The sequence below is a fragment of the Ictalurus punctatus genome, chromosome 4 (genome assembly GCF_001660625.3).
Source record: "Ictalurus punctatus breed USDA103 chromosome 4, Coco_2.0, whole genome shotgun sequence".
NCBI lineage: Eukaryota > Metazoa > Chordata > Actinopteri > Siluriformes > Ictaluridae > Ictalurus > Ictalurus punctatus.
The window spans coordinates 29,502,003-29,517,418 of record NC_071284.1 but is presented as its reverse complement, the minus strand read 5'-3'; the positions used below and the strand labels follow the sequence as shown (position 1 = coordinate 29,517,418).

At 36.4% G+C, this 15,416-nt stretch overlaps 2 protein-coding genes across 2 annotated transcripts; one reads left to right on the top strand and one right to left on the bottom strand.

Annotated features, from left to right (window-relative positions):
* Positions 1-5,982: 5,982 nt before the first annotated feature.
* LOC124628096 (ATP-sensitive inward rectifier potassium channel 1-like) lies at positions 5,983-9,964 on the bottom strand. Its single transcript, XM_047155215.2, has 2 exons — positions 9,826-9,964; positions 5,983-7,151 (listed from the first exon to the last, which is right to left on the bottom strand). The coding sequence occupies exon 2, from the start codon at positions 7,126-7,128 to the stop codon at positions 6,007-6,009; it is 1,122 nt and encodes a 373-aa protein (XP_047011171.1). The 5' UTR covers positions 7,129-7,151; positions 9,826-9,964; the 3' UTR covers positions 5,983-6,006.
* Positions 9,965-13,082: 3,118 nt separating this feature from the next.
* Positions 13,083-15,233, top strand: LOC108263944 (ATP-sensitive inward rectifier potassium channel 1). Its single transcript, XM_017465174.3, has 2 exons — positions 13,083-13,310; positions 13,851-15,233. The coding sequence occupies exon 2, from the start codon at positions 13,877-13,879 to the stop codon at positions 15,002-15,004; it is 1,128 nt and encodes a 375-aa protein (XP_017320663.1). The 5' UTR covers positions 13,083-13,310; positions 13,851-13,876; the 3' UTR covers positions 15,005-15,233.
* The last annotated feature ends 183 nt before the right edge of the window (positions 15,234-15,416 follow it).

The window sequence follows — 15,416 nt, the reverse complement described above, 5'->3', positions numbered from 1 at the left end:
CTTTTTATGTCCTCTATACATATAATAATTCAATAAACATTTTCCATTTTTGGTAAATATTTATATAATGAAAATATGTCAAGCTAATGGTCAAAAAATATTGGTTTTAATATAGTTGTGTTTAAATATTTGCAAAAGCCTTACCAAGCTAAAAATTTCCACCAGATTTACAAAGCTCTGGAAACACTGATTTACTTCATACTGACATACACATGTTGATCAGCCATACAGTGCAAGGTGCATTCCTGACACAGTGCATTTGAATTTACCGATGCATATAAAACTCCATTAATGTTCAAAGGCACAAAGGGCTGGTAACAAGAAATGACTTCTAAACAACGAAAGAAGGCAAAAGGCATTATTGACTCACTTCTGTGCCAATAAAAATATTTAGCAGTGTAACAGCACCTGTTTTAAATTGTTTAAGTGTCTCTTCCAATGTGCTGGATCTAAGGTGTTGCTCTGCATTACCAAGACGCCCTGGCAAATAGAACCAATTTATGAGCTAGTTTAAATACTGACGAGCTGAAAATTGTCCATGAGCTGAGGCATTTGCTTATCGCTCTGCAAATAGACCAGCCTGTCCTCCATTTGTACTGTAATTTCTTTGTGTCATAGTTGAATGATTAGTTTTATTTGCCTTAATTCATGGGTTACTGTTAAATAAATAAGTAATTTAATCTTGACAGTATAATCTATATATAAAAGTTCAGTAATCCATGTTAATGAACTCAGTCAGTTGAGGTTTATATTAATACTACATTAGTAATGCATAAATTTACAAACCCTCAGGAGAACAAGTAGAATACAAATGTTGTTTTCTGAAATTTTACACAAATTTCTTGTGTAAATGCTCCTATTAACAATTTATAAACAAATCCGTTCATATCCAGCTTCTAAATGAGGCCATTGTTTTTACTCAAATGCTAGATTGAGTCTATTGGGTCATTTTATTGGGTAATTCACAGAGGGTCCCTGGAGTAATGACTAGGTCAGTCTCAGGCCCAGTTTAGACTTGGTATTGAGATCCATCTCGAGTGATCTGATTACAAGATGACCTTCAAGATGGATAGCCAGACACTTCATAACCAAACCCAAGAATGATACATTGTTCGTTCAAACAAAGTGTTTAAATTTACCTACTTGGCTAACATCGATTATCTCTGGGCGGAAAACCAAAAACTTTGTATACAGAGAAACAGTCTGCATGGCCAAAGTGGTTCTCTGGCAGCTTTGTGTACTTTTCTGAAAAATTCACCCACTTTTCCTATATTGAAAAAAATAACAAATTGTGTGAACAGAGAAGCATTACAGCCCATTCTCTGGGAGCTTTGTGCCCTTTCCTTTGTGCCCTTTCAATCGCTCTTGTGGACAGAGAAATATTATACATACTCATTGCCCCTTTATCAGGTACACCTCACATACAGGTGTGCTTTGTGGGTATGCAAATAGGTTCAGCGCTGCTAGCTATTGGAGACACCTCAAATACCTAAAACTTTACTAGTGGAAAAGCCAATTCACTGAAGGGGAAAGGACAAGGGAAAGGCTTTCTTTCTGGTAGTGGTCATTTTATCTGAATTCATAAGCCTCAGTCTTGTGAGTCAGTAGGAAATAGTCAGGACTATTGCATTAACAAAAAAAATAAAATAAATAAATGAAATAAATAAATAAATAAAAATGTGAGATGCTGTAAATTGTTTTTTTTTATTTTTTATTTTTTTTTTTAATGTTTGTGGGGTAAAATACATTACCCTTACATTATCTCCAAAATCACAAATCAGAGTCAACATATTTTTGATCTGTTGAACTTCACACTGTGTTCCTCTTTGGCCAAACAATTATTTGATATTTTCCTTTCACATCAGTAATCAAACTGTAATATTCATTTTTTTTTTACTGCAGTGGTTCTCAGATTAAATCTTGCAATTAAATATTAGTTCATCCAGTAGATGTTTTATGATTTGTGTTATTAGCATGGAGCCGTCCTGTCCAAACGCTTATGCTAAAACGGTCATGTTAGCAAATTGTAGCCCATCTGTTGCTATGCAGTATTTCTTAGCCCTGTGTTCCCTGTCCATAAGTGAAAAGCCACCACTATATGTGTACCGCTGACCACATATTATTTGTGCAGTGGACCATTCTCAGCACAGCATTCACACTGACATGGTACTGGCATGGTAGTGGGTATGTGTGTGCTTCAGGTATGAGTGCATTGTAAAACCAGATAAGTTAATTTAACTCAAAAAATTTGAGGAAACTAATTACCTCAAAAATTTTAAGTTGATAAATCAATTTCTTTAAGCCAAACAGACTTAAATATAACAAGTTTGAATTAAATGTTTGTTATATTTAAGTGTATTTGGTTTACAGAAATTCATTTATCAACTTAATTTTTTTTTTCAGTTTTACAGTGTGTATTAGGCTTACAGTCAGTAAATGTATACCCACAAACTGCAGTTTTGTACATGAAAAATTGGTTGGTCTACAGTATGTGTCCCTGTTAAAATATCTGATTTCAGCTATCAATTTCAAGACAACTATATAGCAATCTTGATGCATTTGAAAATGATTTGCAGCTTAAGTGGCTTTTGTGTATTATGTGTATTGTGTTTCAGACTTGTTACATGCCCAAAACTACATAATTATAAAGTACAGCAGATGAAGGTTTAGGTCAATGTTTTGCTTGCATGACTGAGCCTAAATAAGAGAAAGGGCTAGATATTTTCTGAGTGAATTCTGAGAATGAACATGAGTTTGCGTACCATGTTACGTCCTACATCATGTTGTGTAAATCTACCCTGTTTCCTGTAGTGCGAAAAAACTGATTTTGTGTATAGGTAAATAGAGATTATATTTATACATATGTATATTATAAGGCCTGCCTTACTAGTAGGAGGGAACAACAGGAAACTAAATAGTTAAAGAATATGAAGTTAGTTTTTTTAAGTAGAGTGGGAATTAGAAAAAAAAGGAGGACTAGATTTTAATGGTATGACATTCCATTCCTGACAGAAGCATATCTACACTAGGTAAATTCTAACAATCTAAGCCAGTGGTTACCAACCCTGTTCCTGGAGATCTACCTTCCTGAAGACTTTAGCTCCAACCATAAATGTCCCCACCTGACCATCTAATCATTGCGTCAAGAAGTTCTTGATCAACTAAAACAGGTGTGTTAGATTTTGGTTGGAGATTAAACCTGCAGGAAGGTAGATCTCCAGGATGAGGGTTGGTGACCACTGCTGTAAACTATACAAGTTTGACACTGTAAACAATACTAACACTTTACTGCTTCCACTGAAGTTTACACTTCACTGTCTTTCTAACACAGAGATCACAATATAACTACTCTTGATTTATCCTGTCTTATCTTCATTTAGATTTGCGCAATGTTTATCTTGTTCTACCACGTTGACTCCAGAAATCAACCTCCAGGTATTTGTTTGGGTTCTCTCTCTCTTTTTTTTTTGTCTGTTTGTTTTAAACATATTCCAGCTACTACAGATACAGTTTTATGAATACATTTCTTGTTTTAGTCTAATGTATCTTGCATCTTATAAAAAGACAAATTGTAACATGCTTAACGAAATAAAGTGTTAGCAAAAACATTTTTTTTTAAAAGAAAAATATCTTTTAAAATGCTAAAGTAGGCTAGTGGGCTATATTTAAAACTTTTTCTAGAATTTTTCTTGTAATACTAGAGGATAAACGTCTAATGCCATCACATTCTATGCATCTATAAGAGGGCATGTTTTAATTCCATTGTGGTTCTCTCTCTTGTATGCTTTCATTCTTTTTAAGGAACTCCAACTGGACTGATCTTAAATAACACTTGTTTTTATTTGTTTTTGCTTTATTTTAGACTCTTGTTAATAAAAAAAATGTTCAAAAAGAAGTTGTTTTTGTGCAAGCTATACATTTGGTACATGTGGTATAACTACTGAAGCGTTGCAGAAGAGACAGATGAAATGACTATAAAGCCAGTCCAGGTGGCTTGACTCACTATCTCCTGGAACATTATCTAAATGATTGATAACCTTCATAAATGATGAAATGATAATGAACAATGTTTCAAAAATGCTTCTAACCTTAACCCTATCCCCAATGGACCTTGAAAATGATACATACTGTATCCTGCCATATTGATCAGAGACTACTTGGAGAAGTACCATATTCACCAACACGTCCTGGTGACCAAAGATGGTCACTGACATGTCTAATATGGTCATGTGAGGTACAGCAATCCCTTTGTCTACCTTCTAGACCTACCCATTATAAAAGATAAGAGAAGCTAGTGAGGTAATGACTGTTTATAGTTTCTATACATTTACATTTATTCATTTAGCAGACACTTTTATCCAAAGCGACTTACAAACGAGGAAATACAAGCAAAGCGATACGTCAAGCAGAGAACAATGCAAGTGATGCTACCATACAAGATTTTTAACACAAGTGCATAACTGGAACTAACCTGTTTCACAGACGTTCCACAACACTGAGCATAACTATAAACTGCTGAAAAAGTATGATGTGTTGATATGTAATTAAAAAAAGAATACATTATGTAATGTGTTGTCAAGTTAACTCTGCAGCTTGTCTGGTTGCATCCGCCACCCTGTTTTTGATAACAGCATGCCCCAAGGTGTTTTATTTCTACAAACATGGAACACCATATGAATGTGGATGGATGGGGATATATAGTATGTTTTGCTAACAATATAGAATGTGTTTTTTGTTGTTGTTTTAGTTTTATTTTAGGAAAATTTAGGAGAATTATGGAAAAACATCAACTGATTTCATCTTGATTTGCACATCATAAGCTTCAACATTGTTTATATACTGTACATCTCGATTGTTAGTTTTCAGAATGTAAGTTTTGCTTTGCTTTAGGGGAAAAACGTTTGTGTGTAGGTATGTGTCATAAAAGACACAAATCTGCCCCTAAGAGGTGCTACGTGTATGTATATAGCATATTGCTCATCGTGTATGGATGCATGGAGTCAAAATTTCTCCAATCTCGCCATTGCTTCGCCTTTTCTGCCCACTTGCAGCTGAGCAAGGAATAAAAAAAGTATTTAATATTTAATCAGGGTGTCCATTACTGTGTATCACAAATAAACACTAGTTTACTTAATTCGTAGATCATTTACTGTAACACAAATAAAATGAAGAGACTGTGACTTTTTTAAATATCATTTACTGGTATTTTAGATAGAAGCCTTACATAAGTACATACATTGTGATGGATATTTATCTAATACATTTAGTACCTATTTAAAATTCCTAATAAACTGTAATGGATATTAATCTACCTAATCATATTCTCTAATAGCTCAACTTTACCAATCAGCAATTGCTAGTAATAAAATATTATACAAACAACACAATGATAACTTGAGAAAACAAACACCAAAATGTTCAGAAATGCAGCCAAGTCTTACTACATCGGCTGCATCGGCTGAATAAACTTGTATTATCTTTGTAATATGTCTAGTCAGTCTTAGAGCATTGAGCATAACATTAATATTATAACACATAATATTGAAGCAAATGGAGTGTGCAGCTGTCTAAAGTGTATCTTGTCTGTCAAAGAAAAGGGTGTAAAACATTCATTATTGAGTCAGCCATCTTGGTCTGGGTCACAATGGATCCAGGACTGATCCTTTGAACACTGGGCTTGAGGCAGGAATATGCCCTGGATGGGAAACTACTCCATAATAGGGAACCATGCAGACACAGACATTCACACACTCTTTCAGACATAGGTGTATTTTACAGTAGTCAATCCACCTACTATAAGGAAGCCTGGAAATGTGATGTGGCAAAGGTACTCGCTGCACTGAAAACATCATTATTTAAGATAAAAATTACAAAATTGGCAATGCAATACTACATACTGTGAATAGCTCATATTTCTATCATCCACATAAAAAGGAAGCATCCCTATGGCAAGAGCAATGTTTAAAAAAAAAAAAAAAAAAAAAAAAAAAAGTAAACTTATATGCATTACATATTGGTAGCACTAGACTGGTCTTTAACTTCCATCTCCTGAAGCCTGTCACTGTCAGTGGGAGTATTGTAAGGATTGAAGCTGTCAGGGGATTTGGCATAATGACTGGCACAAGGTGCTGTATCTACAGGAGCCACTTTGGCAAAGTTGGAGAAATCTACATGATACTTTCCCTCTCTGCTACGTGAGATGATAGGGAGGAACTGATACCCCCACATGATCTCTTTAGGAAGGTAGGAAGTTCGGACCTGGCAGGAGAAGCTGGTGGACTCTGCAGTGCCATCGAGAAACACCACAAGCTCAAACTCCTGCTGGTGAAGGGTGTCTACTGTCATTTGAAAAAACGGGCTGGATTGGTCAATGATGTGGTACAGGGTCAATGGGCAGACAAAGAAAAGGTTGTCTTTTCCAGCATCTACAATGAAGTCTATCCTGATCTGGTCCATTATAATGGTCTCACCTTCAGGGGTGACAGTTGTTTTAAGAAGCTTGCCATAGATCTGACTCCCAATCATCAAAGATTTGCGCATGTTGGCCACTCGGATCTGCAAACAGAGATTGTCCTTTTTGGAGGAGATAACAGCCATCTGGCTAAAACTGATAGTTTTGGCTCTTTTTTTCCCTCGGGCAACTTTAGTCATAATCACCCCACACCAAAAGCAGATTATCACCGTCCCAAATACAGCCTCAATTGTGAAAATGGTGAGGACACTAGGACAAAATGGAGTGATTTGTCGATAACCATAACCGATGGACATCTGAGTCTCTATAGACTGGAGGAAGGCACCAGTCATATCAAAAACATTCTCTACACAAGGCTGATGGTCATCAGATGGGCTTTGCCAGTATAGGTCACCATTAGCAAAAGCAGCCCAATACCAGAATAGTCCAAAGAAGAACCAGCCAAACACAAAGGAGGCTCCAAAGAGAAAGATAACGTAACGCCAGCGCATGTCCATTAAGGTGGTCCATAGGTCTAGAAAGTAGATGAAAAATTGGCTGTGTCTCACACTACCATATGCAATGTTGCAGTGGCCATCCTTGGTCACCACACGATTTCTCTGTATCCGGCGATAAGCCAGGTATTCTCTGAGCAACTGTGGAAAGGGGCATGCCATTTTCAGTGTACCTTGAGATAAACCTGGAGACAGAACATAAAAACACTTTGAAACTGTAGAAACAGAGTTTTTTTTTTTTTTCTGTAGCTCAGGACTTCTGAAAATATTTGCAACTTTTTAGGACCCCTTTAACTGTAAATAAATTCCACAAACCCTAAGAACAAACCCTAAGAACAGATTTGCTTTATTAACACAATACAATTAATTAAATTTTAGACTTATTTATTAAATTTGTACAATAACATTTTGGCTAATTGTTGGAAACAAAGAGCTTTTTATTCCTGAACTTTTCTTTTGGGTTGGGATTAAGCACAATCAGTTAAACAGAGTAGTCAAAAATTATTACAGGAACACAATGTTAATTCTAATACCTTTGATAATGTTGACTTGTAACAAAGTTAAGTAAATGCATGCCTGCCTATGCTACATGGACCCTATTGTGATTCACATGAGTTTAGGTAATATATATTTCTTACTCCCTACAGATTTACACAATAGACTTTTTCAATGAGGCTTCAGCTAAGTTCACAAATAAATCTGGCATTAAAAATAATGTTCTTGTACAAGTAGAATGACATATACACCGATCAGCCAAAATATTAAAACCACCTGCATAATATTGTGTAGGTCCCCCTTGTGCCACCAAAACAGCTCTGACCCATACTGAACTCCATATGACCTCTGAAGGTGTGCTGTGGTATCTTGCACGAAGATGCTAGCAGCAGATTCTTTAAAGTAACAAGTTGGGGCCTTCATGGATCAGACTTGTTTTTCCAGCACATCCCACAGATGCTTGATCGGATTAAGATCTGGGGGATTTGATCAACACCTTGAACTCTTTGTCATGTTCCTAAAACCATTCCTCAAACTATTTTTGGAGTGTGGCAGGGCGCATTATCCTGCTGAAAGAGGTCATTGTCATTAGGGAATAACGTTGAAATGAAGGGGTGTACTTGGTCTGCAACAATGTTTAGGTAGGTGTCAAAGTAACATTCACATGAATACCAGGACCCAAGGTTTCTCAGCAGAACATTGCCCAGAACATCAGACTGCCTCCGTTGGTTTGTCTTCTTCCTATAGTGTATGGTGGTGCCATCTCTTCCCCAGGTAAGCGACACATGCACCTGTCTGTCCACATGATGTAAAAGAAAATGTGATTCTTCAAACCAGGCCACGTTCTTCCATTGCTCCATGGGCCAGTTCAAATGTCCATTGTGCTCAGATGCTCACTGCCTATTGTAGGCACTTTTGGCAGTGGACAGGGGTCAGCATGGGCACTCTGACCGATCTGCAGCTACACAGCCCCATACACAGCAAGCTGCAATGCACTGTGTGTTTTGATACCTTTCTATCATAGATAGCATTAACTTTGTCAGCAACTTGTACTACAGTAGCTCTTCTGTGGGATTGGACCATACAGGCTAGCCTTCATTCCCTATGCACATCTGTGAGCCTTGGGCACTCATGACCCATTCGCCGGTTCAACGGTTGCCCTTCATTCGACCACTTTTGGTAGGTACTTAGCACTGCATACCAGGGACACCCTACAAGACTTGTCTTTTTGGAGATTCTCTGACACAGTCGTCTAGCCATCACAATTTGGCACTTGTCAAAGACACTCAGATCCTTACGCTTGCCCATTTTTTCTGCTTCCAACACGTCAACTTTGAGAACTGACTGTTTAATTGCAGCCTAATATATCCCACCCCTTGACAGTTGCCATAATGAGATAATCAATGTTATTCACTTCACTTTTCAGTGGTTGTAATGTTATGGCTTATTGGAGCAAAGTCTTCTTAGTCTTCTCATTTATTTTAAAAGAATATCTCAAATTGAATAGGAAAGAACTAACATTGAATGGTCATTAGATCGTTAGGTGGTTAGGATCCTATTACCATGACACATGACCTGCACACAATAGTCAGTTGTTTTCTTCAGTAGGGAGGAAATTTAGAAAATTAATCAACTCAATATCACAAAAAAATCCTATTTTCTAAAACCAAAAAAGAGTGAATTATCTCCATACTACAGATCTTTCACCAATACTGCTATATCAAATATTGTCTGAACACTGAATGGACAGGAATATCAGAACTCCTTAAGTGTTTTGTAGAGTTTGCCAATGTTAACCTTAATATTACATGGAGACGCCGAAAGAAATACTTAATAATTATTAATAATTACTTTTACACTTTCACTTATGATGAAAATTCAGAATTTTGATTATGTAAACATGAAAAAAGCATCTTTTAACCAATGGCAATCAAGGTATAGCAGTTTTCCTTTTGAACATTACAGTGCTCAGGAAAGTTAAGTTAAGAGGATGTTCTTAAAGCTACAATGTACTGTAGGTTACTGAAATAAGCATTATCATGCTTCACTTTATTCACAAACTGTCTGTTAATAATGTGGTAAGCCCGAATGAGTCATGCTCAAGAACAGACATGAGCAAGACCATGACCAACTACAACTGTGTACTATGTAAATCCATGTGTAAATCCACTTAGTGGAAAACAACAGAATCTTGTGTACAACTTTGGATGCAAAGCCCTGCGTCAGGACACCGATATCAGCTACAGTGAGAATGAGAATGATAGATGGAAGAGAGAGAGAGAGAGAGAGAGAGAGAGAGAGAGAGAGAGAGAGAGAGAGAGAGAGAGAGAGAGAGAATCACCAGAAATTTTGGGATATATCTACCTGTTTACCAAACTCTTGGATGTCCACAGGGAAACTTGTTTAACAGGTAGGTTCCACGCTCAACACACCTTTTTCGTTGTGATTCCTGTAGAACTCCAAACTCCAAATGAGGACGCTAGCTTATTCTTGTGCTACTGCCTGCTTTAAAGGATATCAGGTTCAGACTGACCAATCATATCTGTAACTGTTTGGTTACCTAAGTTCAAACAGATTTATCATCAAGATATTCATTGTGAATTCATTTCATTTAGAATGAATTATATAGCCCCTTGTATTGTCAGTTATTTTATTTTTGATTGAAGAAACAAATTCTGACTCCGTACTGTTCAACATATTTTGTATCCTTTTCCTATAGAGAGTGTTAAGCTTGGGGTGTGTAATGAACAGTGCTGATATATCCACCAGTTTCTCGTGTCAAGTGACGAGATCCTACATCCCTAAACAGATTACGTGGGGCTACCATTTTCTCCCTATTATCTCCCACAGCAAAGAGGGGAACGCACAGTACACCCTGTGCCTACTAGTTCACCAATGAGAAAGTATTTATACTAGTGGCCTTGAATCACAGTTAAAGCCCACACCCACTACACTTGCTTGAGTACCAATTTGTGTTGAGATATGGTTTTGTTACCTTTATATTATTAAGATAGTGGGCATTATCAAGAATTAATTGTTGCCACATATAAATATAATTCATATTAAAGGCTATACTGAATCTAATGACGTGATCTTGTGCACCAGATTTTGTGTGGTTGAACTGTATTACCATCAAAAAGCACAATGGCACAGTGTCCACTGATCAGGCAAGTACTCTTCAGTCCTCCAGCAAATGTGTAGCATTGCTGTGCTGCAATACAGTAGGCATAAATTTGCATACTCTTGAGAGGCAAGAGATGATGACAGGGTTCAGTTTGTCAAATGCCGTGAGTGACGTTTACCTCAGATGATGAAACTAAAGTGTATGATGCTGACAAATTAATGTGAGAAATTATTTCCTAATTCTTTACTATTTGGCAATAATGTTGTTTTCCATAAGTAGAATATACATATAAAGGCAAGCTGGGCATCTTTCAGTTGAATTGGAATTACATTGTTTTATGCAATTTTCCACGTTTTCTCTTTCGGGATAACCAGATTCTAAAATGCTAGCGATTTATTTCTGCTTGAGATACATACAAAAGTATATATAATGTTAAAAAATTACCATGTGAAGGGTTTTTGAAGGCTGCCACAGATGTTATCCCAGCATATTATCTTGTTTGTGTTCACCATTTTCACAGGATTTTTCTCCTTTTTTTTTTTTTACTGCAAGTGTGTTGCCAATAAAAGAGCAAACATTTTGTTTTAAACGATTCATCCTGGTCATGTTTCTTCCTTGTTGATACTACAATATGACACCACATTATCACTTCATTCTCCTTCATTGTCAAGCTACCAGCGCTCTCTACAAAAGTAATCCTCAGGTTCACAGTATTAGATATTAATAAAAGCACCTCAGGGTCTGTCTCTGTATGTGAGTCATGAGTTTTGAAGTTCAGTGCGCTGTTGCATTTATTCTAACAGTTTTTGCATTTGCCCATGCCTGCTGCCAGTTCCTTTAATCTGAAACTGCAACACATGAAGGAGCTTATCGTTTTTCTTCTTAGCAGCATCTACAGCTAATTTACTGTATGTTGCTTGTGCCAGAGGTGCATTTTGCTCACCACAAATGGCACTACAGTATGCTGCAGTTAGGGCAGGACTTTATAAATGCCTGTCACAGATGTTCAGGACCCAGACAATTCAGGCATTGATCATGTCCATCTAGACTTGGCAGAACAAACAACTTGCCATCTTGCCTTGAAACACACAAATCAAAATGCACTTGATTCTACCTCTCAGGCATACACCAGTATAGAGTGCCATTTTAATTATGCGGAAAAGTGAAGGTGCAAGCTAACAGAAAAAAGAAAAAAAAAGTTTTTCTGTCTTATTGGATTATTTATGCTATTTCTTGTCAATATTAACAGACATTTTAAATTCATGTTTGAAACATCATCTTATAAATCCATTTATTTGTAAGTGGGCAAGTATGACCCATTGTCTATTTCCATTAACTTATGTGAACATAACAAAACAATACATTGATGGATTCAAATGAGCACCAGTTAAATAAACAAAGACAAATACACAGAATCGTTTGAAAATCAACAGTCACGCCTCCTTAGCAAAAATATTCAATATTTACGCATAAATGGCAGCCCCAATTCTCAGTATACTGCAGATTTTACTATATCTTTTAAATCCATATCCCCTTCTTGTAGTGAGGAAAACAATTCACTTTGTTTACAGAGAAACATGGGAGCTTCTCTGGGAACTTTATGTACATGCTGAGAAACCACCCAGTTTTCCTATTGAAAACAGAGACGCATTATACATTGTGAACAGAGACACATTATACATTTAGCCTATTCTCTGAGAGTTTTTTGTACTATGCTGCCAATCCATCCTCCCTGTAGTGGAAAAACAACAGATTTTCTGTACGGAGTATCATTATACACAGTCATTGTCCCTTTTATTATCACAAACAGGTATGAGAATTATAGCCCAGTAGTTACTATGGACAGTTTCTCAGCCCCACCTCCACTGTCCATACGTGAAAAGGGAACACTATACAGTATGCGTGCTGACCAGATATATTTGAGTGGTGGAACATTCTAATAGTATTGTGCATGTGATACGAGTGTATCGGATTCACACTCATTCATTGTCTACCTACAAAGTGCAGTTACCTGGAAGGTGTACCTGAAAAGTGACCACAGAAAAATGTGTAGACTGATTGACCAAAACAGCTAGTAAATTTCTAGGTGTACCCGTTCAAAAATTTCATTACAGCTGAACAGGTTGCTGTATCAAATTCAAGAAGAGTCTAATCTTGCTGCATTTAAATATTATTTGCAGCTTAATAGGCTTTTGTGTTTGTTTTTGTTCATGTCTCAGGAATTCATGCTGGTTATGTGCCAGCAACAACACAATTACAAAATAGACGGATGATTTGGTTTTCTGTTTTGCTTGCATGACTTAGATTCAGTAACTGAAAAGGCTAGACGTTTTCTGACTGAATTCTCAGAAGGACTTGGCATGTCCTGACAACCAAAACACAGCAAAGTGTTGCTTACTCTAAAGCATGTTGTGTAAATCCACCCTGCTTTCCTGTGGTAAAAAAAAAAATAAACACACGAATTTGTATACAGATAAATGTTATACGTATCGAGTCCAGCCTTAACAGTAGGAGGGGACAATAAGAAACCTAAGAGTCATGGAATATGAAGTCAGAGACAGTTTTGAAAGTTGTGTGTGAATTACGGAAAAAAGGAGAAAGCGCGACAGGATTATACTGTTATGATGATCCTTACAATTCCTGCTTAAAACAATAGCCTTCTAACACATTCTTGTTTCTTTGAAGGGTTTCAAGACAGAGGACAGAAGCTATAAAAATACAGCAGGTAAGTTCAGCTCTATATTGTATATACTGCCTGCACTGAACATTTCACTTTACTGTCTCTGTGTAGAATTGTTCTCCATTTATTTTGTCTTGCAAGGTTGATTCCAGAGCTCATTGTCTATGTGGTGTGTTTAGTGTCTTTTCACGTTATAAATGCAGTGGCATAATTTAATGTAAGAGATCTTACATCTATTAGAAGGCATGTGTGGAAATTCTTTTATAGTTACCTATCTGACTAATTTATTTTTTTTAATGAACCGCAACTGTATTTATATGTTTAAACAAATCACACATTTCATTTAATTTTAGTTTTCTGTCCACTATAAAAGATGTTGTTGAGTGTAAGCTATACGTTTAGTGCTTGCGGTACAACTGCTGACTCTTCTCAAAAGAGTAAATACTTTAATGACTGTATTGCCAGTCCATTTTTTTTTTATATTTACTTCTGCAATAAAAAGATTTGAAGGAATGATAATTTCATAAATGATAAATTTGATAATCAGTGCACTATTTTAAAAAAGCTTCTGTATTTTATCTCCAGACTGAGTATATCCATCTACTTTGAAAATGACACGTTCCATGCCACAGTTGGTCAGAGACTACTTGGAAGAGCGTCGGATTCACCGGAACCGCCTAGTGACCAAAGATGGTCACTGTAATATTGAATATGGCCATGTGAAGTACAGCAATCGTTTTGCCTATGTGCTAGACTTATGGACCACCATCTTGGAGCTTCGCTGGAGTTTTGTCATGATTTTATTCACAGCTTCTTTTCTTCTCAGCTGGTTTTTTTTTTCACTAACATGGTATTGGATTGCCTACAGTAATGGAGATTTGTGGTGGCAATACCCTTCATCTGACCATAAACCTTGTGTAATTAATGTCTATGGTTTGACCACTGCCTTCCTTTATTCCCTAACAACTCAGATGACTATTGGCTACAGTGTTCGAGTCATCACTCCATTGTGCCCAGATGCCATCACCCTTCTCGTTATCCAGACTATAATTGGTACAATCATTAAAAGTTTCTGGTGTGGAATTGTTATTTCCAAATTTTCCTTGCCTAAGAAAAGAGCAAAAACAATCAATTTCAGTGAGACGGCTGTCATCGCCCCCAAAAATGGTACCCTCTGTTTGCAGCTCAGAGTGGCCAATCTTCGCAAAACTTTGATGGTTGGAAGTCACATCTATGGAAAATTGCTTAGAACGACTGTCACACCTGAAGGTGAGACTATCATTATGGACCAGATCAAGATTGATTTCCTAGTAGATGCTGGGAAAGACAACTTGTTCTTTGCATGCCCTTTGACCCTGTATCATGTGATCGACAAGACAAGCCCATTCTATGAGATGGCAGTGGACACTCTTCAACAGCAAGAATTTGAGCTTGTAGTCTTTCTTGATGCCACAGATGAGTCCACCAACTTCTTTTGCCAGGTCAGAACATCATACATTCCTCGAGAGATCATGTGGGGTTATGATTTTTTCCCCATCATAACTCGTAGCAAGGACGGAACATACTGTGTGGACTTTTCTGAGTTTGCTAGAGTGGTACCTGTACTAACACCACATTGTGCCTATTGCTTCAACAATGAGACAGCCCATAATTGTGACTCAAGATACAGCACTGATGATCAAGGATTGAGTGGTAGACAATCATCTATAAATTTACGAAGTATTCATAAAAACTTTTAACTTGTAACCCCTTGAAATGTTAATTAATTGAGCAGCGTCATTGGAAATGTTTGAGCCAATGTAGTAGTTCCAAAATACATTCAAGGGACATTAAAAAAAAAGGTTAACCCTAAGATACATGAGAAGTGTACAAAAGAGATAAATGGATATTTTAGTATATTTAAATAATAGTCTATATATTCAGTGTAGCTAGATTTGGTGTAGATTTCTTTCTGTAAAATAGTTGTTGTTGTTGTATATATATATATATATATATATATATATATATATATATATATATATATATATATATATATATATATATATATATATATATATATAAATTAGTTATATAATTAATTAAAGTGTGTAAAGGTTAGGGTATTTCTTTTAGAAGGCATTATTTTTACTATATTGTGTAATACTGTATAAT